The following is a 25,197-nucleotide window of genomic DNA, read 5'->3' as shown; positions in this document are numbered from 1 at the left end:
GCTCGTTCCAGGGGTGTTGCGTGTTTTAGAATAGGTAGCCTCATTCCCTCACATCTGGGATTTGCAGATTGCGCCATCGTGAAGGACGGTCAGCATTCCTCTCTCTGCTTCGTGCAGGAGGCCGGCTGTTGGCAGGGGCAGCAACCACTTGACATTTCTAGTTTTTTCAGCTGTTCCCTCTTTCTTGGGAGAACGAGATACTTTTTTCTTTGCAGAACTTTTTATTGCCAGTAGCAGATGCTTCCATGGTAGGGTTTGCGAGTGTGTGGGCAGAGGTTCAGAAGCTTTCCCATCGATGCCCAAAATAGCAGGACTTCTTCAGCATCCAGTGTTTGTGTATTGCTTTGTTTAGCATTTGATGCATTGTGAGGCAAAACTGGAGTGCAGTTTTTAATTCTCCCCACTGCCTGATCGTGCCTGGGAAACTGCCCCCTTGGGGGCTCCAGGGGGAAGCCTGCAAAGCTGCAGCAGGAAACACCTTCACAACGTGGACATCCAGGGAGCAGCTGGTCTAAAATTGGCAGAGAAAGGTCCTCAGTCACTTATTTTCACGGCAACTGGGCACTCTGAAAAGTGGGACCTAAGGATCCAAGCCTACTGCTGAGCACCAATTTATTGATTGCTTTGTGGATCTGATTGAGACATTCCACTCCTTTCATTTGGAAGCTCAAGCTGGCCATGTCTATAACAGTCTCTCTGCCTACTGGCTCTTGGGCCGAAGTGGGGGACTGGCCTAGAGTCCCTGAGGAGCTTCTGTGGCTGAGGGGGACCAGGACTGGGGCTTCCTACTCCGAGTCCTGCACTTTCTGTGCTACCCGACCCTCCCTGCTCATGGTCCCTCAAGGAGCTTGCATAGCCGAGGGGGGATAGAACCTGGGTCTCCCCACTCTTGAGTCCAGCAGCTTCAGCACTGAATCACCCCGGCTCTTGGGCTGAGGCAGGGGGTGGCGCCAAGTCCCCTAAGGAGCTTCCATGTCTTAAAGAGGACTAGAACCAGGTCTCTTGGGGCCTGTCCAACATTGTACCACTGTGCCACGCTGGTTGTTGGTGGTTGCCTTTTGTCCCCGCTTCTCCCCAGTATGCTGTGTATCAGTTGTAGGCAGGATCACCTGGGGCTGCCTCAGAAGTTGTTTTGAGGTGCAGATTGTTGGGTTCTTCAGTTCCTCTGATGTCCAAGTGTACTTCCTTTCCCAGATACCTTGATTGATGCTCCACGGAGAATTGTTATGGTGACCTGAGGCTAACCGCATTAAATACATCGGTAGCAATAGTATTTCTTGCATTCAATTTAGTTTAATTTAATTAAAGTCTACTTTAGATTTAGTTAAGATTATTAGTTTTTCTGGTCCCTTCTGCTTCTCTCCCACTCCTCCCTTCTGTTCTTGGAATTTGGCCCGGGCATTTAGAGGCAGACGCAGCTCTGAGCTGGAAAGGTGCCCATTCCTGTTTGGGGCGTTGTGTCGCTTTGTCCCAGGTCAGAAGCCCCCTGGGCCCAGGTCGGCGGCCTTTGAGCAGACCAGCACCCAGTTCCTAGCCTGCTTCCCTCATCCTGATGTGTGAGTAGCCTCTGTGGAGCCTGAAGAGGCTGTGTCCAGACAACCTCCTCTCTGGAGCCAGGCTTCGGAGGGAAGTCCAGCAGGCTTGAGCCCCTGGCAGTGGAGAGGCCAGCCCATCTCCAAATGCTGGCAGACATTGGATTTTTTCCATCAATCAAGAATAAATAAATAAAATACTGTGATGGTTAAAGGAGAAGGTGCTTAGCTCAGATGTGAGACAACAACAGTCACCAGCATTTAATTAGGAACGTGCCCCTTTTTTCCACAAACATTTTCTCAGGACTAATATTATTTTTTATTTAATTTTACTCTTGGTGAAATTTAAAGGGATGACTTTAAATTGTTGATGAGGTTCAATAACGATGTACGTCGCAGGCGAGAAAGCGATTAGCTGTTTCTGACTGCTTGCTGGGAGAACTCATGTGAATCTAATACCTGGCTGAATGTGTTTTTCAGCTGGATCCCCACACCTTGCAAGATAAAGACTGGCAACGCACCGTCATCTTGATGAATGGGGTAAGGTAGAGCGTTCGGGACTGCGGACTCACCCCTTCCGTTGGCATATTTTCCTCGTTTCCAGTTCCCCTTCCTTCCTGGTCGTGCAGTAACACCTGCGCCCGTGTCTTGCCAGCACCAGGTCCTTTGTCTGTTTGCCAAAAAGAAGCAATCAGCCGTCTGATTTATTGCACTTGCATTAATTACCCATAATAGGGAGACATCTTTGGCTGATCAATCCCGTTATGACACTCTACAAGGAAGTGTTTTTGTATTCACATAGCAGCTTATGCCTGAAGAAACAATTCACGATAAAGCATACTAAAGTAAAACAAGGACAAAGCATGGCCAATGAGAGCTAAAATCACAGTCAAAAAGGCTGTTACACAAGGCACAGGGAAAGCTGGCCTTCTTTTATGAAACGCTACCGTGCACTGTGTGAACTCCAAAAAACATTTGCTGGCCCAATGCGTATTTTAATTACAAAGAAGCCCTATCACTTGGCGATAGGTTTTCTGTTCTTAGCTGCTTCTTTCTCTTGTGGTTGTTGCTGTTCCCACTCCCTTCCGACATACAGTTAGTGGCAAGAAATGCCAGAGCAGCCCTCCTTGGCCCAGGCACTGGGGCTGTCCCAGGCCCCCTGCCTCCGAGACTCTATTCTGTTGCTGGCCCTTGGTGGTCAGTGGAGAATCCAGCATAACCCAGAACGAGGAACTGAGGTGTTCTCTCTTTCCAAGGTGGAAGTGAAGCTCTCCGTGAAGTTCACAAGCAGAGAGTTCAGTCTAAAGAGGATGCCTTCTCGAAAACAAACGGGAGTATTTGGAGTAAAGATTGGTGTTGTCACCAAGTGAGTTACCATCTTTTTTTAATACTTGTTCATAGCTGAAGTCTTTCCATGTCATCTGTTGTGGGGATGTTGGTTCTCCTAGCATTACCCGATCTTCTTAGAACCGCCATTTGCTGATTTTGAATATAATGGACTTGCTGTGCTTGGCAGCCACCTCTGGTCTCTGGCTGCGCTGGGGAATGATTCGTGCTGGGATTTTTCCAGACTACTGAGCTGTAGCTGTTTTTTCCCATACCCAGAAATGCTCTGACCATCTGGATTTTGCTGAACTATTGTCAGGGCTCCTTTGATTGCAGCGTGTGCACTGGGGCTTGAGAACTGAAGAGGAGCTAGTTATTTCCTGGCCAAAGCATCATTTGTAAAATTCTGCTTGACTTTTACATGTACAAAAGAATAGCACGTTAAACAAGGAGTTCTTCCTCCCCCCTCAGTCTAATTTATTTTAAAAGACAAAAATGTGATTCTCTGGAGTAGAACAAATATTTTAATTACTTAGTTATAATGTTGAGGGTTCATATCAATGGATGGAAGCTGGACTGTATGCAGTTGCCCAGCAAAGGATGGGCAGTTGTTTCCTGGATCAAAGGCAGTGAACGGTAGCGGAAGGACTGATGGAGCAGAGCGAAGGGAAAGAAGAAGAGCTTTAACTGCAAAGCGTAATATCGATAGGAAATTATTTATTTATTTACCAAAATTTTATGCCATCTGCCCTATTCTAGGTGGCGTGAATGTTTAATGAAAAAAATTCCATAAATCATAAAATCCATCCATAAAACCAATAAAAAATAAACAAAACTATTAAAAACTGTAAATAAACCAACAGCTCCCATCCAGTGAGTCCAAATGCTCTGTTAGTGGGATGGAAGGTGAGGGCGACCTTGGGGCAGAGAGGAAAGAGACGCTGCCGGGGAACAACCGGATAAAAGGAAAGGGAGTCCACGGGAGGGCAACGGTCTAAAGAAGAAACTTGGCAAAGACCCTCCCTGACCACTCAAGCTCCCTGACCAATAGTGGGGGTGGGAGATTTGTACTTCCAGACTTGCAAGATTCCGTTAATGTAGCCTTACAATAAAGTAGAAGTAGCTCATCTTGCCGTGTTTCCTGTCTGGTTTACCTGATAAGGTTGACATCAGTCTTGCAAGTCTGAAAGTACAAATCTTCCCTCCTCCTCACCTTGATTCCAGCATTGTCACTGGACTTACAGATCTAGGGCTCAAAAGGGGGAAATAGAGATCAGTAGTGTATAAAATCCTCATGCTGGAGAGAACCAGCTGCAAAGCATGATTCATATCCACAGCTATACTCTGGTCTTGGAAATTCCGGGTAGTGTCCCTCCGAAATAATCTGCCTGCTCTTGCGATGAGGGGACTGTTTCACCTTGGCAGTGTCATGGTCTCCTCCAAGATGAAGGAGTCAGAGTTCAAGGAGCCTACTGTAGATTAATGTCAGGAATTAAAGCAATCAAGCACTTGAGGCTGGGTTTGCCAGCAGTCCTCCAGAATAGCTATGGTATGAGTCTGCAATGGTCTGTAGGAATGACCTTGGGAGACAGGAGGAAGAGCTGCAGACTAGACAACAGACAAGGGGCAGCTGAGCCCGCAGAAGGAACAGGGTGGGCAAACGTCTCAGAAGGTACCCTCCGTAGTTTCTTGGACTGTAAAGGCAAGAGGGGAGGGTTCTATTTTCAGACTTGCAAGATTCTGTTAATGCAACCTTACAATAAAGTTAGAGCTAGTACCTCCGGGTGTGCTGCTTGTCTGGACTACCTCACAAGCTTGATGGAATGAGACAGAAGTTTGGAGCCTGAGCAGCTGTCCAGGCTGAGAATGCACTGCAAACTCCAAGAGCTGAGTGGAGGTGCTCCCACCAGCAGCCAGCTTCTCCCCTGGGAACAATCACTCCAACCCAGGTCTGTGTTTTCCTGTCTCTGAATCCTGTGTGTTGCTTGAACCTCAGCTTTTGGACTCTGGACTGATTTCCTTTCTGTAACACCTGGACTACATTTATCCATACTTTGAATTGGCTTTGGACTCACAACCAAGATTTACTTCTAGTTTAGCATTCTGGTGTGTACATGCACTTGTACGTGTCAATGCTCTGCCTGCAGAAGCCTGTTAGAAGCTTGCAGACTTGGAAGTTGACATCTTGCAGCCAACTCCATGCGTGTGCTCAGCCAGGAGCAAGACAGGTAGTTAAAGGAAGAATATCTCCACGTGGTGATCCACCCTTGCCACAAGCAGTTACTGAGGTTCACAGTGGACACCAAGCTTTCCATTTTGCAGGAGTTTCTTTTGGACTGTTAGCATCTCCCAGGTTTTCATAAAGTATGTGGCAGTAGTTAGGCTCATCTCAGACTACAGGAGTCCAGGTATACCCCTATTTGGATGATTGGCTCCTGGATGCAGATCTGAAGTTATGACTGCGTACCTATACCACCTTGCAAAGATTGGCCTCTATATAAATGAAAAAAAGTTCTCATGGCACCCCACAATACATTGGGGCATAGCTGAACACACTTCTTGTTGTCCATCACAGCAGACATTCTTTTTAGCCAGTGAGCCAGTTCCTTAAAACACTGCTGAGTGATAAAGGTAGTTGTTGCCTAATTCTCCTAAGTGCCCCACCCAGCAATGGCTCCTACTATTTTCTACCTGAAATTAATTCTCGGCAAACAAGACTCCAAATTCTGAGTCCTGAACTAAAGACATCTGCAGTGTGGAAACACTTCTTATCAGTGCTGCCATTCAGGAGTGTTGCTGTGAATGCCTATCAAACTGAATGGAGAGGTTCACTCAGGCCAGCTAGCCAGGACATTGGATTCTCCAAGAATTCTCGTAGCATGGCTGTCTAAGGCTTTGGGCTAGAGAGAAGCCTTCCACGACTTCCAGAAAGTGCCAAGAAAGAATGGTACAAATTGTATCTGAGGGTTCAACCCTGGCGGTTGTGTAATTACAGTCCGTCCTTGTAGTCAGCCATGGAGATGGCTTTGAAGGGATTATTCAGAAGCATTCTGAAAGTCCTGGGAAAGGAGGTAGCATTGGGAAGAGGTTTAGGCTGGCTCCTCCTTGACTCAGTGAGGTGTAAGCGGGAAGGGAGGAGAAACACAAGCAGACGTGCAAGATTCCGTTAGTAGAGCCTGTCTTGGTAACAATACCTTAGAGCCGCCTTTCTCAGCCTTCTGACCCCGGAGGAGCCCTTGAAATATTTCTCAGGCCTCGGGGACCCCTGCACATTCAGGCTCAAATATAGGACAGAAGTTACAAAATTGTTCTATTCGTTTCCTGGGTAGGCCTGTATAGATGCATGAATGGTGTTCTTAAACTGAAAATAAAGAATGAAACTTTCCACTTTCATGTGAAGTTGCCCGACTTCGAAATAATTTTTTAAATAAATCGTGATCTCCCAGGGAACCCCTGGTGACCTCTCGCGGAACCCTAGGGTGCCACAACCCTGGCTGAGGAACCCACTCCTAGAGTCTTCCTGTGGGGTCAGTTTCTTTGATCTGGTCTGCCTCCCAGAGCTGACGCTCCTGCACCTCGCACAGCAGCTCTAGGTGTGGAGTGTGACACTCCAGGTGCCGTCATCCTGGTGGGAACAGCCCAGGACTTTGGTGGATATGCTCAGTTGTCATCACTGGAATAGTCACAATGGCATATTCTGTCCTAACAGTCAGGAACCACGCTGAGACAAGGAATAGGTCTCTAGTGTTTTATTACTGCTACATAACAGAAAATCCTAACAAACTGAAGAAGCGTGGGAAAAACCCAGACATATAAACCCCAAAGGCTAAGGTGGGCCCGATCTGTGTCTCTTGGAATGGCCACCTAATTCCTCAGTGCTACGCATGCGCTTTACAGCCTGGATGGGAGCCCCCTGCTCGCCATCCTTACTCATGACATATTCCACCAGAAGGTGAAGGCCTCTGCGAGAGCTTGAAGGAGCCCACTGCAGACCCTTTTGCTTCCGGCAGCAACAGCTGGTGTCAATACTTGTGTGGCAGGCAGGCAGGGTCATAATCACAAGTCAGTGGTAGATTTATTTGTTTGTTTATTTTTATTCGTCACTTTTCTTCACTGCCTACTGGTGAAGCGACTCTGGGTGGTGTACAATTAAATTAATAAGAGATTAAAATACCATAGAAACAGATTCATCGTATAAATATAAATATAAATTTCAAGATGGAGAAACAACAGCCTCAATAAAATTCCTCAGGGCCTCATCAATCACTCCATGATTGGCTATCCCCCCTCCTGCTCCTGTAAAGGAAAGACACTTTCCTTTACAGGCGGATACTATTTAGATTTTTATTCTGCCTTTCATTCAGAAGTTTAAGGGGGCATACTTAGTGCACCCTCCTCCTACATTTCCTCACAAATACAGTTTCCCCCTCCAGCATCATTTGATCTTCACACAGTTGGATGGTTCGACAGCGGGGGGCGGGATTTCACTGGGGCTGTGGCAATGCAAATGGGCAGTCACCATGAGACTTTGAAATTCGTTGTGGCACCTGTTGGCAATCCCTTGGTAATCCTGGGGATCCCATGGTTGACCTATATCAGACTCACAGGCAAGATTCAAGGATATCTGATTTATTAAGGAACAGTAAGCAGGATCACAAAGCAAGCTGAGAATGATGAAAGCACGCCAAATTCAAACTAAAAACCCTCGGTGCAAATGAAATACCTCCCCCCGTAGAATCTTCTCAAGTTCACAATCCCAGGTGCTCCTAACAGTTTCTGATGGTCTGCGGGAAAAGGCCTTGAACAGATAACTTAACCCAAACACATTCCATTGTAATGAATTCAGATACAGAGCTTGGTACAAGGTTTCACAACAGCTCCCTCCCAAACAGAAACACGCATCAGCGCCATGGCATGTGAAACATTACGATGTATAAACTACATTGAAACAGTGAACATGACATACTGCCCACCCCCAAATAAAAAATACATTAAGCAGCAGGCTTCAAAGGGTAAGCAAGGTGGAAACGGCAAACTAAATCTAAATCAGGAGCATTAACATGGTGGGCAGACACCCATTCAGGATGAGGAAAGTGTTTCCATTGGACCAGATACTGAAGGGTGCCTTGAAGCTTGCGAGAATCAACGATGTCCTTGACTTCAAAGTGTTGGCCGTCAATCATAATTGGAGCGGGAGGAGGAGGTTGAGGGTTCCAACGTGGTGAGTGGTGCACAGACTTAAGCAAGCTGCAATGGAAAACAGGGTGCAAGCATTTTAAATTGTGAGGCAGTTCCAATTTAACAGTGACTGGATTGACAAGACCAACAATAGGAAAAGGACCAATGAATTTGAGAGCAAGTTTTTTAGAGGGTTGAGGTGATTTGATAAATTTAGTAGATAGATACACCTGATCCCCAACTTTGAAGTCGTGTTGTAAAGAGCGATGCTTATCAGCTTGCAACTTGTAAGCAGCCTGGGCATCAGCCAAAGCTTGTTGAATTACCTGCCAGGAATCAGACAGTTGAACATCCCAGTCAGATGCAGAACATGTTTGGGAAGGGGGCTGTGGCAGTTCAGGGATGGGAACAAGGTCGTGACTGGAGACCACACGAAAAGGGGTTTGTCCGGTACTTTGATGGACAGCATTGTTGTAAGCAACTTCAGCAAAAGGTAATAACTCCACCCAATCGTCCTGATGGTAGTTAATGTATGCTCTAAGAAACTGTTCAAGAGTGGCGTTTAAAATCTCAGTAGAACCGTCAGTTTCCAGATGGAACGATGTGGACAGCACTTGTTTGGTGCCAATCAATTTTAAAAATGATTTCCAAAATTGGGAAGTAAACTGTGTCCCGCGGTCACTGACCAAATGGGAGCGGCTACCGTGGAGGTGGTAGATGTGGAGGAGAAATAGGCGTGGTAATTGTGAGGCTGACAGAATGAATGCACATGGAATGAAATGAGTTTGTTTAGAGAAAAAATCTTTTACCACCCAAATGACAGTTTTCTTCTGACTGGGAGGTAGGTCTACAATGAAATCCATAGAAATCTCGTCCCAGGGGCGGGATGAACTGGCCACTGGCTGTAAAAGCCCCTGTGATTTCCCTCCTTTTCGTTTTGACATGGCACAAACAGGACAGGAAGCAACATAGTCTTTTACATCACGTCTTAAGGTCAGCCACCAAAATTGACGGCGAACCAAATGCAATGTTTTGACAAAACCGAAGTGTACAGCAAGTTTATCATCATGGGAACGCTGCAAAACATCGGCTCTTAATGTTTCAGGCACATAAAGGCGGTGTTCCACCCACGCCAGACCGTTTTCAAAAGAAACGTCTCTATTAGCTAGCAACCAAGTGTCAGATTTCAGTGCCTGGAGAAAGTTCTTCTGTAACTGACAAGGGACTTGCATTTTCCGCTTCCCAGGCTGGGCTGGGGGCGGAGTTGCCTGCGCACGAGTCTGGCTCCGAGTGACAGCAACCAAGCCCAAGGTCCATTTCTATACCCCGGTCAGACACTCGATAGCCCAGATAGTCAAGTTGGGTTTTGTGAAACTCACATTTGGAAAGTTTGGCATAAGAGTTTGGCATCTCTAAGCTTGCGTAACACCTGTTTCAGGAGGTGTTTGTGTTCCTCCGTGGTTTCAGTGTAAATGAGAACATCATCTAAATAGACCAGAACCCCTTTAAACAAATGATGGGCGCGAAGATGCTATGGTGAGTGCTGACTGTCCCACTTTAGTGGTAAAAGTGAAATTGGGTTCCCGCACAAAAACTACAGAGGTCTGGGCTTTAGTTGACTCTGGGTGTTCCAGGTGTTTAATTCACCCTGACCTGGTTGGTGCTTTGGACCTGCTTAGTTTCCCCCTCCAGCATCCTTTGATCTTCACACAGTTGGATGGTTCAACAGCAGGGCGGGGGGCAGCGACCCATTTCACTGGAGCTGTGGCAATGCAAATGGGCAGTCACTGTGAGACTTTGAAATTTGTTGTAGCACCTGTTGGCAACCCCTTGGTAATCCTGGGGATCGCCTGGTTGACCTATCAAAGCCCCTATATAAACTGGGAGCACAGAACTGTGACTTTTAAAGATGGATTTTACCAAGCTCCTACAGCAGAGATAGTTGCACGTGCAGGGGTTGGAAGGGCTGTGATCGCCACGCCGTGCCCTAACTTGGCACATTTAGAAGGCTTGCCTGATCAATACCAAGACTTTGCGGATGTATTTGGGGAGATGGAAGCAGATCAGCTACTCCATCACCGGAAAACTGACTGTGCAATAGAGTTGGTCCCCAATGCTCAATTGTTTCTTGTTTATTCGTTTAGTCGCTTCTGACTCTTCATGACTTCATGGACCAGCCCACGCCAGAGCTTCCTGTCGGTCGTCAACACCCCCAGCTCCCCCAGGGACGAGTCCGTCACCTCTAGAATATCATCCATCCATCCACCTTGCCCTTGGTCGGCCCCTCTTCCTTTTGCCCTCACTCTTCCCCAGCATCAGCATCTTCTCCAGGGTGTCCTGTCTTCTCATGATGTGGCCAAAGTACTTCAGTTTTGCCTTTAATATCATTCCCTCACATGAGCAGTCTGGCTTGATTTCCTGGAGGATGGACTGGTTTGATCTTCTGGCAGTCCAAGGCACTCTCAGAATTTTCCTCCAACACCGCAGTTCAAAAGCATCGATCTTCCTTCTCTCAGCCTTTTTTATGATCCAGCTCTCGCAGCCATATGTTACTATGGGGAACACCATTGCTTTAACTATGCGGACCTTTGTTGTCAGTGTGATGTCTCTGCTCTTAACTATTTTATTGAGATTTGTCATTGCTCTTCTCCCAAGGATTAAGCGTCTTCTGATTTCCTGACTGCAGTCAGCATCTTCGCACCTAGAAATACAAAGTCTTTAATTGCTTCTACGTTTTCTCCCTCTATTTGCCAGTTGTCAATCAAGCTGGTTGCCATAATCTTGGTTTTTTTGAGGTTTAGCTGCAAGCCAGCTTTTGCACTTTCCTCTTTCACCTTCATCATAAGGCTCCTCATTCGCTTTCAGCCATCAAAGTGGTATCATCTGCATATCTGAGATTGTTAATGTTTCTTCCAGCAATTTTAACTCCAGCCTTGGATTCCTCAAGCCCAGCACATCGCATGATGTGTTCTGCGTACAAGTTGAACAGGTAGGGTGAGAGTGTACAGCCCTGCCATACTCCTTTCCCAATCTTAAACCAGTCCGTTCCGTGGTCTGTTCTTACTGTTGCTACTTGGTCGTTATACAGATTCTTCAGGAGGCAGACAAGATGACTTGGTATCCCCATACCACTAAGAACTTGCCACAATTTGTTATGGTCCACACAGTCAAAGGCTTTAGAATAGTCAATAAAACAGAAATAGATGTTTTTCTGAAACTCCCTGGCTTTTTCCATTATCCAGCGGATATTGGCAATTTGGTCCCTAGTTCCTCTGCCTTTTCTAAACCCAGCTTGTACATCTGGCAATTCTCACTCCATGAATTGCTGAAGTCTACCTTGCAGGATCTTGAGCATTACCTTACTGGCATGTGAAATGAGTGCCACTGTTCGATAGTTTGAACCTTCTTTAGTGTTTCCCTTTTTTGGTATGGGGATATAAGTTGATTTTTTTCCAGTCTGATGGCCATTCTTGTGTTTTCCAAATTTGCTGGCATATAGCATGCATTACCTTGACAGCATCATCTTGCAAGATTTTGAACAGTTCAGCTGGGATGCCGTCATCTCCTGCTGCCTTGTTATTAGCAATGCTTCTTAAGGCCCATTCAACCTTACTCTTCAGGATGTCTGGCTCTAGCTCACTGACCACACTGTCACAGCTATCCCTGATATTGTTATCCTTCCTATACAGGTCTTCCGTATATTCTTGCCACCTTTTCTTGATCTCTTCTTCTTCTGTTAGGTCCTTGCCATCTTTGTTTTTGATCATACCCATTTTTGGCTGGAATTTACCTCCAATGTTTCTAATTTTCTGGAAGAGGTCTCTTGTCCTTCCTCTTCTATTGTCTTCTTCCACTTCTGCGCATTGCTTGTTTAAAAATAATTCCTTATCTCTTCTGGCTAACCTCTGGAATTTTGCATTTAATTGGGCAGATCTCCCCCTATCACTGTTGCCTTTTGTTTTCCTTCTTTCTTGGGGTACTTCTAGTGTCTCAGCAGACAGCCACTTTGCCTTCTTGGTTTTCTCTTTCTTTGGGATGTATTTTGTTGCCGCCTCCTGAACAATGTTGCGAACCTCTGTCCAGAGTTCTTCTGGGACCCTATCTACTAAGTCCAGTCCCTTAAATCGATTCTTCACCTACACTGCATATTCCTTAGGAATATTAATGAGCTCATATCTAGCTGATCTGTGGGTCTTCCCTAATCTCTTTAGTCTGATCCTAAATTGTGCAAGAAGAAGTTCGTGATCTGAACTACAGTCAGCTCCAGGTCTTGTTTTTACCGACTGTATAGATGTCCACCACCTTTGGCTGCAAAGGATGTAGTCAATCTGATTTCGGTGTTGTCCATCTGGTGAAGTCCATGTATAAAGCCGTCTCTTAGGTTGCTGGAAGAGAGTGTTTGTTATGCACAATGAGTTGTCTTGGCAAAATTCTATCAGCCTATGTCCTGCTTCATTTTGTTCTCCCAGGCCATGCTTACCTGTAATTCCAGGTGTCATTTGACTGCCCACCTTAGCATTCCAATCTCCCATGATGAAAATAATGTCTCTTTTAGGCGTGTTCAGTAGGTGCTGCAGATCCTCATAGAACTGCTCTACTTCAGCTTCTTCAGCATCTGTGGTTGAGGCGTATATTTGGATCACTGTGATGTTAGATGGCTTGCCCTGAATTCGAATGGAGATCATTCTATCATTTTTTGGATTGTATCCAAGCACTGCTTTAGCCACTTTACTATTAATTATGAAGGCTACTCCATTTCTTCTGTGGTCCTCTTGTCCACAGTAGTAGATCTGGTGGTCATTTGATGTGAAGTGGCCCATTCCAGTCCATTTCAGTTCACTGACGCCCAAAATGTCTATCTTTAATCTTGACATCTCACCAATAACCACATCCAATTTTCCCTGGCTCATAGATCTTACATTCCAGGTTCCAATGGTGTGTTGATCCTTAGAACATCGGATTCGCCGTTCACCACCAGCACCGTCGGCTGCTAGCCGTCCTTTCAGCTTTGAGCTAGCTGCGTCATCACATCTGGGGCTAGTTGAACTCATCCTCTGTTCCTCCCCAGTAGCATTTTGACCATCTTCCGACCTGGGGGTCTCATCTTCTGATGGTATACCGACATATCTCTGGTTGTACTGATCCATTTAGTTTTCACGGCAAGAATACTGGGGTGGGTTGCCATTACCTTCCCCAGGGATCGCATTTAGTCTGACCTCTCTGTCATGACCTTCCCGTCTTGGGTGGCCCTTCACGGTTTAGCTCACGGCATCACTGAGGTGCTCAAGCTCCAGCACCACGACAAGGTAATGATCCTTTGCTGAATGCTCAATTGCCCAAGCCAAAAGTTTATCCGATGACTTAGAAGGAACTTGAGGCATTACGGGACTTCATTGACAAAAATCTGTCCAGGGGATTTATTGAACCTGCTAATTCCCCAGTTGGGGCCCCTGTGTTATTCCAGGAAAAGAAAGATGGCACGCTTCGACTCTGTACGGACTATCGTGGGTTAAATTCCATCTCTATTGTCAACAAATACCCTCTCCCTCTCATGAAGGACATGTTAGCTCATTTGTCAAAGGGCAAGATTTTCTCCAAGCTCGATTTTGCGAAGCCTATTTCCGCATTTGCATAAGAGCTGGGGATGAGTGGAAAAGTGCTTTTAATTGCCCACTAGGATCGTTTCAGTACAAAGTCCTCCCTTTTGGGTTAGCAGGGGCACCCGGAGTCTTCATGCAGTTGATTAATGAAGTTTTACATGCTCATTTGTTTAAAGGGGTCCTGGTTTACTTAGATGATGTTCTCATTTACACTGAAACCGAGGAGGAACACGAACACCTTCTCAAACAGGTGTTACGCAAACTTAGGGATGCCAAACTCTATGCCAAACTCTCCAAATGTGAATTTCACAAAACACAACTTGACTATCTGGGCTATCGAGTGTCTGACAAGGGCATTGAGATGGACCCTGCAAAAATTCAGGCGATTCTAAGTTGGGAACGTCCCTGCACCTGGAGGCAATTGCAAAGTTTCCTAGGGTTCTGTAATTATTATAGCCAATTTATCCAAGGGTTTGCTGAGATTGCCTTACCCCTCACTGATTTACTCTGTACCAAGGGCTTGGGGGAGACACGCAACGTAAAACACCCTGGAGCCGTGCTGAATTGGATGCCTGAATGCCAGGCAGCATTTGAAAAGTTGAAAACCCTTTTCACTGCTGAGCCTATTCTACAGCACCCCAATCCTGAATGCCCCTTTGTGGTCCAAGTTGATGCTTCTGACTCCTCAGTTGGGGCTATTTTGTTACAGAGGGATTCTGAAAATCACTTAAAACCCTGCGCTTATCTGTCCAGGAAATTTTCTGAAACCGAACGCCGTTGGCATGTTTGGGAAAAGAAGGTGTTTGCTGTAAAAGCCACTTTAGAAACCTGGCATCACCTCCTTGAAGGCGCTAAATGCCCTTTCAAGGTTTGGACCGATCACAGGAATTTGGAAGCCCTTCGCACCCCCCGGCGTCTCAGTCCTAAACAAATTCACTGGGCTCAGTTTTTCAGTCGTTTTAACTTCCAGTTAAAATTTATGCCGAGAAAGAAAAACTTTCTGGCCGATGCTTTGTCACGTTTACCTCAGGACCTTGACCAGGTGGCAGATATGGTTGGGACTGTTCTCACTGAACCACAACTGGGCTTGGTTGCTGTCATTTGGAGCCAGACCCGTGCACAAGCAACCCCGCCCCCAGCCCAGTCTGGGAAGCGGAAAGTGCAAGTTCCTTGTCAGTTACAAAGGAACAGTGTCTCTATTAGGTAGCAACCAAGTGTCAGATTTCAGTGCCTGGAGAAAGTCCTTCTGTAACTGACAAGGAACTTGCACTTTCTTCTTCCCAGACTGGGCTAGGGGCGGGGTTGCCTGTGCACGGGTCTGGTGTGGGTGCAACATCGCCTTTATGTGCCTGAAACATGAAGGGCTGCTATTTTGCAGCGTTCCCATGATGATAAACTTGCTGGACACTTTGGTTTTGTCAAAACCTTACATTTGGTTTGCCGCCAATTTTGGTGGCCAACATTGAGACGTGACGTAAAAGACTATATGGCTTCCTGTCCTGTTTGTGCCATGTCAAAACGGAGAGGAGGGAAACCACAGGGGCTTTTACAGCCAGTGGCCAGTCCTACCCGTCCTTGGGACGAGATTTCTATGGATTTTATTGTGGATCTTCCTCCCAGTCAAAAAAACCCTGTTATTTGGGTTGTTAAAGATTTTTTCCATTTCATTCCATGTGCATCCATCCTGTCAGCCCCACAATTGGCGTGCCTATTTCTCCTCCATATCTACCGCCTCCACGGTAGCCCCTCCCATTTGGTCAGTGACCGCGAGACGCAATTTTCTTCACTGCCCATCTCGCCAAGCGACTCTTTGGATTTCATGGCCTCCAGAGCGAGTGGGGCCAAAAGTGTTAATCTTCTTGCATGCATTTTAGCTTTTAAGAGTATTACAGGGGAAAATGGGCACCTTTTATCTTGCAGGGTCTTGAGTCCTCATTTCATCCCTTAAACCTCCCTAAAAGAGAGTCCTGCCTCAACCACTTTTGGATTGGGGCCCACAAGATGCTATGCAAGCCTGGTGAAGCCCTCAAGCTAACTGAGGATGCCCATTCTTGTCTTAAATATGTGACAGCAGTGTTGAGAAGCTATAACTATATTCCTTACACCTTAATGAAAACATGCTAAAGAGTTGACTAACTTGTCTAAGTAATTTGGACTACTAGCCTCAACAGATTTTGTTCACTATCTTTGAAGACTTTATTTCTAGTGGCACAAGCATCTGCTGGGTGAGTGGGAAGACTACCTGCAATCCATAGAGGGTTGTCTTATGTCTTGGTGTAAACTTTCCACCAAATTTATATTCAGTATTCCAAATAAACCAAGTTATGGTTTCTCTGTATTTTTCTTTACTGTCCAAGCAGTTGCAGCATTAAAGTTGCTGAACATACATGCATACTGGCCTTCTACACTGAATGCATGAAATAATTTTGCTGTTACTAATTATGCTGGCCCCAAAAAGAGCAGGCTTCTCCGCTCCTCCCCCAAGGTTTGCTAATGGGATTAAAAAAACAATTGATTTAGGTTTTATCTTTTGGCAAAATTCTTCCCACCTACTTTCCACAAGTACAGTGTTAAGAAGTCACTCTACTTCTGTTCCGCAGGGCAACCACTTGGTCATGTTGAAGGCTCATATTCTACAGAACAAAAAGCTGTTACACCAAGGAGCCCCTGCTTTATCTAACCACTTTATCTGACTTTTAGGAGAGAGCGATCCAAGGTGCCTTACATTGTGCGCCAGTGTGTGGAGGAGATTGAACGTCGTGGCATGGAAGAGGTGGGCATTTACCGAGTCTCTGGAGTTGCCACTGATATCCAGGCTTTGAAAGCTGCTTTTGATGTCAGTGAGTATTTCCTTCTGATGTTTCCTATTCTACTAAGAAGAAATCAGTTCATTGGTTTCTCTAGTGCAGCACATTGCGAGAATCAGTCACAAGAGACTGTACAGAAGAGGAGATGATCTGCCTGTCCATGGCATTTTGTCCTCTACTGGCTTCTGGGAGATGTCAGCAGCTGAGATGTTTTGCATATCGATAGTCCTCCTCCACTGTTGCTTCAAGACCAGAAACACTCTGCTGCGATGCATAATCCGTCCCGCTCACGGCTGAGGCTCCGTTTCTTCTTTGCCATCGTGTCAAGTTACCACACATCAGGCATTGCCATTAAACCAGATGTGGAAACCACCGGATGAAGCAAATCATGATTTGGAAGCAATGATAATCTGTAGCAATCACAGCTTCTTAATCATGGAGAAGTTGATTAGTTCTTAACAGTTATCAGTTGGGAACGTGCACATAAGGGTGTAAATTCCCAGAATATATTCATGATTTGGAAAATTTCTACAATTATGACTGACTTGAATGAACAGTTTTGATAGATGGAGCACCTAAGAACCGCATCTGGGCAAACAACTTTCTCTCATTCTTTCAGATAACAAAGACGTCTCCATCACGATGAGCGAGATGGATGTGAATGCTATTGCAGGGACATTGAAGCTCTACTTCAGGGAGCTGCCGGAGCCTCTCTTCACAGATGAACTCTACCCCAACTTTGCTGAGGGCGTTGGTATGTAAGCGCATCACGTGGGTGCAGGGGTCAGTCACAGCGCTCCTGCCGCTTCGTGGCCGCCCAGCAGTGGGAAGACATTTGGCAGAGGCTCCCTTGTAAGCGGCACCTTTTCCTGGATTTCTGGGTTAGCTTCACGCACTAAAACGAAGGAGACAGCGGCAGTCCTTAACTGTTCCCAGGCGCGTTTTCCTGGAACTGCTCAGCTCACCACTCAGGTGAGGCAGGAAGTGCTGGCAGGTCCAGCAGATGCACCTGCCAGGGATGTGAAGCGCCTTTCCAGGTTTGGATCCAAAGCGCTGCCCATCCCTAGTATACACCCTTGTGTGTCCCCATATTTGCTTTTTCTCATAAGCAAGCAAATTACTCCTTTCGAAGAGAGCTGTGGCACCTCTTTCCATTTTTCTGTTGCCCGTTTTTTACCTTCCTCAGTTCCACGCTGCCTTTTGTGAGATCTATCAGGGAGAACCAAGTCCAGCTTTCCAAGCGTGATCTAGAACAGTGACAGCTAATTGTTCCTTTCATGCAGTTTGTTTTTCGTCGCTTTCGGTTCTTCACTGAATGACGTGCTAGCTTTAGGATCAGACTCTACCATGTTAATACTTGGGGGGGGTCGTCCAGCGCACAAATGCACACCTTCTGGCAGCATTCAGAGGGTGCAGCAATTTGTGTGATTCAGCTACAGTGTGTGTTGTCTGCAAATCTAGCCAGTTGTCATTTATCTAAGAAACCATGGTTAAATAAACCATTGGTTAGAAACTAGAATGAGCTGTTTTGAGCTCCTCTCTGCAGGACAGATTCGCTGCTGATGGAAGTCCTGGCAGGTTGGGATGGATGAGGACAGGTGAGGTGCGTCTGTACGGACCGTGTCCTCGGGCTTCTTCTTCGCTGAGTGCATAAGTGTTGGGTGTCTGCATGTCCAAATCCTGGGCAGAGTTTGTAGAGCTTTTTTTCTCCTCTGTGCTAGCACTTTCAGACCCAGTTGCGAAAGAAAGCTGCATGCTGAACTTACTGCTCTCTCTTCCGGAACCCAACCTCGTCACCTTCCTTCTCCTCCTGGATCATTTGAGAAGGTAAGGCCGAAGCTCCCTTTTCCCAGCATTTCCAGCCATCATGGACGAAGACGTCCGAGAACACTGGTCAGTATGACCGACTGCACTTCACGCAAAACAAACCAGCGCAGTGACTCTGGCGCAGTCTGCCGAGGTCCGCTGGATGGCCTGCCGCAGCACCCCCGTGTTCGTGGGCCAGAGCCCCTCCTGTCCTAACAGCCAGGAACCACGCTGAGACAAGGAACAGGTCTCTAGTGTTTATTTACTGCTACATAACAGAAGTCCTAACAAACTGAAGAAGCGTGGGAAAAACCCAGACAGATAAACCCCAAAGGCTAAGGTGGGCCCGATCTGTGTCTCTCGGAATGGCCACCTAATTCCTCAGTGCTACGCATGAGCTTTACAGCCTGGATGGGAGCCCCCTGCTGGCCATCCTCACTCACGACACCTCCCCACCCGAGCCCTGCCTGGTCTGTAGCAGAAGATCAGTGGCTGAAAACTTTTGTTCCAGCGCGCAAGCAGAAGAGTGCTGGAGGCGGTTCAGGGGTGCGCGTCCAAGTCCCTTGCTGAAAATAGGAGTTGGATAAACTCTGTGGTCTTGGCCCTTCATCTCAGGCTCCAAAACGGTCTTTTCCTGGGGCAGGTCTGCAGTGGGTGGGCGCTGAGGGCCTGTTCAAGCAGCAGTTGTGTTTCCTCTTCTGAAAAACCTCCCAGTGGCGGGCTGAGGAGTTTGGCACCCAACGTGCAAGAGAAGCTAAGCATCCTAGAGAGAGCAGCTGGCTCTGCCTGATCCTTCAGCCATTCAGCAGGAACTGTGAGGCTTTCCACAGTGTCTTTTCTCCTTCAGGGCTGGCTGCAGATGAGGAGGGAGCCAGGTGGGCAGATCTCCTTTTTCTTAGCGCTTGGGCTTAGATTGGCCAAGGGGGACTAAGAGTTCCAGGCTGGGGCCGGTGCCTCCTGGAGGGAAGGGGAGAGGCGTTGCTTCACCCACTCTTGCCTGGATCCAGCAGCGTTGAACAACTGTTGTCCGGTCTCTAACCTTCCCTTTTGGGGAAGGTTACAGGGAGAGTAGCAGGGCTCCTGGAAGTCTGGGTTCAGGCCTGGGCATGGGGCAGAGGCTGCCCTGTGTACTGGCATGGGTATCCTATGGCAGGCCTTGGATGGAGGTGGCACAACCATCCTTGTTCTAGGCCTCTCAGCAACATTCCGTACAGTTGGCCACCTGGACTGCTCTGAACGTTGGCAGTTGGGGCGTGATGCTTCACTGGTTCCACACCCGCCTAAGCAGGTGGGTCCGGAGGGTGGGCAGCTTGTTTTTTGAAGCGCACAAATTGATGAGGATTGCTGTGGGTGCATCACCATCCTGAAAACAGAATAGCTTTTGTTTATTAGACTTTTTATGCCAATGAATCTTTGTGATTCCCAGAGGTTTACAATAACATACAATAAAAGCAGTTGTGCAGAAAGCAAAAACAGAAAGGGTTACTTCTTTCTTCCCCATGGGATTTTTTTTTAACCCATTCTGGACCTAAATTGTTGCTCCTTTTCATGGGGGGGGTTTGCATACGTTCTTATGGCATTTTAGACACAATTGAATCAGTCACAGAACACGTGAGGTAAAATCTGTCTGTCCGAGGCCATTTCCATTTGGTCCCGACCTGACAAGATGTAGACATTAGGCCAGTGTTTCTTGAACTGCCCCACCCAATTACCCCTTTTCCCAATCTTGAATGATATCCTCACCCCCACAAACAACCAGACTCTGTTGCTTTACACAAGTGTCTCAGCAGCAGCAGTCCCAAACTCTCTGGTTCACAAACAAGCAATTACAAGTTGCTCCGTTACCTCCAGGATATGCCCAAATGACCCCCTTGAGGGTAATTGCCCCAGTTTAAGAACTGCTATGTCAGATCATAACTTACTTTCTTTTCTACCCCCATCCTGTCAATTGTTCCAGAGTTGCTGAAAAGGAGAACATCAACAAGATGTCGCTTCACAACCTAGCAACTGTTTTTGGACCAACACTACTCAGACCATCAGAAAAAGACAGCAAAATCCCTGCAAATCCAATGCAACCCATAGCCATGACTGACAGCTGGTCACTGGAAGTCATGTCCCAGGTAAAAGGAGGCAGATGGTCCAGGGAAACTTTGATCTTGGAATGTCTGCTGGGGTCCTCTGATCAACAAGGTCCAGGGTTTCACGGGGGCCCAGTCTTCTTCTAGGGCCCAATTAGACCAAAGGGAAAATGAGGGAACAGCCCATAGCCCAAGGACAGTAAACAGTGGGAGGAGAGAGCTTCGATCACCCCTGTCTAGCTGATTACCATAATCTACCTGGGGAAGTAGGCAAAGTTAAAATTTCGTGTAACTACATATCAGTTATCATGTTGGCCGCCATTTGATATCCCACCCTTCTTTCAAGTAGCTCAGAATGGGGAAGGTTGTCCAGGTGAAAGGAAACTGCCTGCCCATGGCTATCCAATGGCCGCATTGCTAAATGAAGGTTTGAGCACGGATACGCTTCTGGCCTAAGTTCCATTGAAGCAGTCCAAAATATTTGATAAGTTTAATTTGTCCCATTCCTTTCTCAGAAGAATTGGGGACAGGTTCTTTTCAGGAAATACCAACTAGGTCGGGAAATAGCTTGAAAATAAATGACAAAGAAGGGGGAAAAAAACACCCATTATTGAAACTATAGAAAGGAAGATGGTGGCAAAGAAATGTTCTTTACTGAACAGTTTGTGGCGTGCTTTGTCTTGATGGGAAGTTTGTAAACCCTGAAAGCCTCAGATGGCACGTTTGCCAAACAGTTTGTCCAGGGGTTGAGGACTGAGGCCCTGGGAACGCTCTGTTAGCAGCCCACGACTTTGCCCTCCATGGCTTGTAAGATTAAGCAGGCTCAGGACTGATTACCTGGATGTAAAGACTGTGGATACTGTTCCTCAAGATGAATCAATTCTGGCTGCTTTGAACTGTGGAACTCTCACCTTCTGAATTTAACCAGTTTACAATACAGTATTTCCGTGCTGCTCAAGGTGTTCTAGTCAGATGTAGCAGGGTAAATCCAGAGACCGTTGGATGATACAGTTTATATGGACCCTTTGAATTAGCTCTTAGACCCAGGTTATGTTTATGCCAGAAGGAAGAAGAAGAGTGCAGCCTTACTGGCTCTCTGGGACTTAGAACTTTGACCATAATTTCTTCCTGAATATCTGGAGTTGGGCATTCAGTCAGTTGCTACTATTGTTTTGTTCTTACCTGGTTAGCTGATTCCAGGGTGTAGTGTTGGAGTAGTTACCTTCTATGCAGTCCCCTTGTCAGTATGCCACAGGGCCCCAGCACTTCCGTTTTGTGGCCCATGCTGTCCAAAATGTATGTGACACTGCTGGAGTGAGCTTAGCACCAAGACACAGAACACAGTCTGGTTCAGGTGAAGTAAGGTAAATGCTAAGCCAGTGCTTCGGTTGTGTAATGGACAGGGTGAAGCTCAGTCCACCTACAGCAGGGGTGTGCTGTCCAGAAAACGGTAGTCTTTAAGTGCAGTCAGTAAATGCGCGTTCCTCTAACCAAGCTGAGCAACTGCAGCCTGTCCTGGTTCTTTCTAAGGGAACCAAGTCCTAGATCCCCTTTTGCCAAAGGAGAGGCAGCAGAGATACCTTCGTGGCGTGTATTTGGCTGATTAAAGGACCACCACCTCCCTCTTCCAATAGAAGCTGCCAAAATGCTAGCTGGAATGAGCATTGGGAGCTGATTTATTCTTGCCTCAAAGATTGACTGTTATAGTAATGATAGCCATTTTATTTAGGGCATGCTTCTAACTATCCATACTTTTATGGATAAGGATTTTCCGTAAGTGTTTTATTATATTTTGGTTATGTTTCATAACCAGCTCTAGGAACATATTTAAAGGATGGAAACATATATTCCTTGTGGATTGTACCTCAGCGTATCTCGTATGTTATTCTCCTGTTTCGTTGCTGGTGTTTGGCACCCAGGTTCTGCTGGATAAAGCAAGGGCCATGTAGCAGAGGCATTGGGTCAGCGAACTCTGGACCTGGGACCATGAGGCTCCGCGTACAGGGAAGTCAGTTGAACTATCCTTGGAAGGTCGCTGTCCAGTTTTTTGAAAGCCTCCAGAGGTGGAGAACCCACGGCCATTCTTGGCCACGCCTGCCATCGCAGTTGCTCAACGCGTCAAGCCGAATGCTCCCACTGATCTGTTTCCCTCCTCTCTCCTGCATTCCAGGTCCAGGTTCTCCTCTATTTCCTGCAGCTAGAGACTATTCCCACCCCAGACAGCAAGAGGCAGAGTATTCTGTTCTCCACCGAGGTGTAGAAGCCAGCCCAGCCAGGGAAGAAGGTTGTGGCACTTGCTCCTGGAACTGCTCCATCCATCCTTCCAACATTCCTGCCTTTCCTTATCCACGAAGAGGAGACAAAGCATTCCCTCCCTCTGCCGCCTGGGAAGCAACAGGCGGAAGACCATTTTGTTTGGAAGATTCCTTTCGTCATACCAGGAAACGAACTCGGCGGAGCAACGGCACTGTGAGTTTCCACAAATGGAGGAAAGTGACGGGCAGCAGAACCGTGTTGGGAAGGAATGTGCAAGAAAAAATTCCTGTGGGATTTTTGTAGTGGAATTAATGTTACGTTTGGGAAGTTTTGAGAGTCCTTTCTACTTGGATTACTCCAAAGAGCAGAAGGATATCACTTCCATGGCCACAATTTTGGTTTTTAATGGAGTTCTGCGAGGATGTTCACCCATAATAGCCACTACTTGCAAATTTAAACCTTGATTTAGGCCATTTTCTTTTTAATAAATAAATTAATTAGAAGCTTCATGCACAGTCAGAACTTTTTTTTTTAAAGCTTTTTCTTGCCTTTTATCCTTTGACTCTCTTTTGGTGGAAATTTTCACAGAAGACACATCATCTGACAACTTAGAGAATAAAGGCTGGAGACTGGAGGAGAATGAGATGATGACCAGCCCTTAACTTATCCTCCTTTTTCTGTGGACCAAAAAATGATGGGAGGTGTGGAGAAGTTGCTAAATTCTTCAGGCATTCTAAATATTAGAGAAGATTACCTGCAAAATCACCCCCTTTCAGAAACCAAGATTTCATCCCTAGTTTTCTGCCCAGTTACAGCATAAGGACTACAACCTATTTATACGATGGTTTCTCAGCAATTGGGCAAAAGCCAACGTCTCGCCTCCAAGCTGCTTCAGATAAACTTTTCTTAGATCAGGTGGTGGGGACTGGGAAGGCAGGAGGACCCTTGGATTTTTATGTCCTTTGTTGAGACTTTGGAAAGACGTTGCTTATGGAAAATATTTTTTTCACTGCCACCCTGTTTTTGCTGGGAAAGAAATGTTTTGATAAGATGTTTTAATAACTTGTACAATGATGATTGATGAGGGAGCATTTTATATTTTTCAGAAATTCCAACAATTTAAGATTGAATAGGCATCATTCATGAATTGTAATACTGGAAAATAATTAGTACTGGCAATCAGAAACAGGAATTAAGTACAGAATCCTAGCATAGGAAGGTATCCCTTTTTATATTATATATGGACAGAAACAATGTCCTTATCAGTACCCACACGATCATGCAGTATCATTTTTGTCTTGTTAATTCAGTAATTCATCTTTTACCAAGATGATCAGAAGTGACTTAGAAGACTAAGACTCTCAACTCTGACTAAAGGGCAAGGGACCAAGAAGCTAAATTGAAATGCTGATTTTGTTTAGAGAGAGGTTATTAATAGGGAATGAGCAGCTTTCCCCACTGTTTCTCATACTTCAGACACGTAACAGAATTCCGCGTATTAAAGGAGGCCAAAAAGCAGTGCGGAACCATGAGCCTCCATGGCTGCTCTGATGCTTGAGTCGTACAATGTCAGCTGTTTTAAAACTGGGAAATAACCCATCATGGGAGTGGCCAGACTGCGGTGTCTGCCTATCTCAGCGTCTTTCATACCAGGAGATATTTAAATAGGAAGTCCATACCGCCTTTTTCCTCCCAGAGGTCTAGAAGTTAAAACTCTGTTCTGTTGTCCTAGTTTAGATGGTAATGTATCTCACTTTATCACAGTGAGATGTACAAGCCTTGTGCTGGCATCCACACATGTTCCTTCCTCCTCAGTCCTCCTGTGTTTGAAACTGTGGAATTTTTCTCCCAACTCTCTGCCAAGGAAAGGGGCTTTCAGGCAAGTTCATGGAGAATAAGGCTGACCATGGATGTGAATCACCTCCAGGGTCCAAAAGCAGCATCTCTCTCCATGTCAGTTACAGGAGGAAGGTTCACCTACAGACGGTTCTTCTGATGTGCTGCAGCCAAAGGGTGCCTCAATGAATTAAGGGTTCCCACAGTTCCTGGCTTGCTCTAAATATGGGAATCATCTTTGTAGGATATAATAAAACAGTTTTCTTGTTTCTGACACCTTGAGAAGGGGAAGGCAGCCCACATATGTAAACAAGGTCCATCTTGGCTTATTGAGCCATGTGTGATTTTTGAAGCCCTCTGTACTAGTTCTTTTAAGAGTAATTCTATCACATTGCAAATTCTGGCTTTCCCATTTTCTGGCTGTTGAATTAATGCTCACCCTAAAACATTTTAAAAGAAGAAACAAAGCAAGGTTTATAGAATGTTTGAGAAGATGCTACAAAGCACATTGAAGATTTTAAAAATCCAAGCTAAATGTAATCATATTTTATATTACTGTTATTTGAGTCCACAAATATTCAGTAACCCCATAACTGGAATGTCTAGACTGAAGCTTTCTCATTCCATCAGCTAGTCATATATTTATTCCTCTAAGGCAATTGTATGTTGCTCCATTATTAAGAGACATGGGAATGGGGACCCAGGTTGTATGGACAGAAAGTATCTAGATACTGGGTTTATTCAGCAGAACTGAACATCCCATGGTTGTCATCTTGCA

General features: G+C 46.1%; 1 protein-coding gene across 1 annotated transcript in view; it reads left to right on the top strand.

The window, feature by feature from the left end:
• Nucleotides 1-24,935, top strand: part of BCR (BCR activator of RhoGEF and GTPase) — a 100,778-nt gene extending 75,843 nt beyond the window's left edge. The window contains exons 17-23 of the mRNA XM_063315852.1: nt 2,013-2,072; nt 2,789-2,898; nt 16,337-16,476; nt 17,063-17,197; nt 18,165-18,270; nt 20,207-20,369; nt 22,498-24,935. Of these exons, the coding sequence (XP_063171922.1) occupies nt 2,013-2,072; nt 2,789-2,898; nt 16,337-16,476; nt 17,063-17,197; nt 18,165-18,270; nt 20,207-20,369; nt 22,498-22,587 (804 nt within the window). The 3' untranslated portion in view covers nt 22,588-24,935. The remainder of the gene's footprint in view (nt 1-2,012; nt 2,073-2,788; nt 2,899-16,336; nt 16,477-17,062; nt 17,198-18,164; nt 18,271-20,206; nt 20,370-22,497) is intronic.
• Nucleotides 24,936-25,197: the final 262 nt, after the last annotated feature.

Source organism: Candoia aspera, chromosome 15 (genome assembly GCF_035149785.1).
Source record: "Candoia aspera isolate rCanAsp1 chromosome 15, rCanAsp1.hap2, whole genome shotgun sequence".
Classification (NCBI taxonomy): domain Eukaryota; kingdom Metazoa; phylum Chordata; class Lepidosauria; order Squamata; family Boidae; genus Candoia; species Candoia aspera.
The sequence above is the reverse complement of the archived record's forward strand: the minus strand, read 5'-3'. Positions and strand labels throughout refer to the sequence as shown.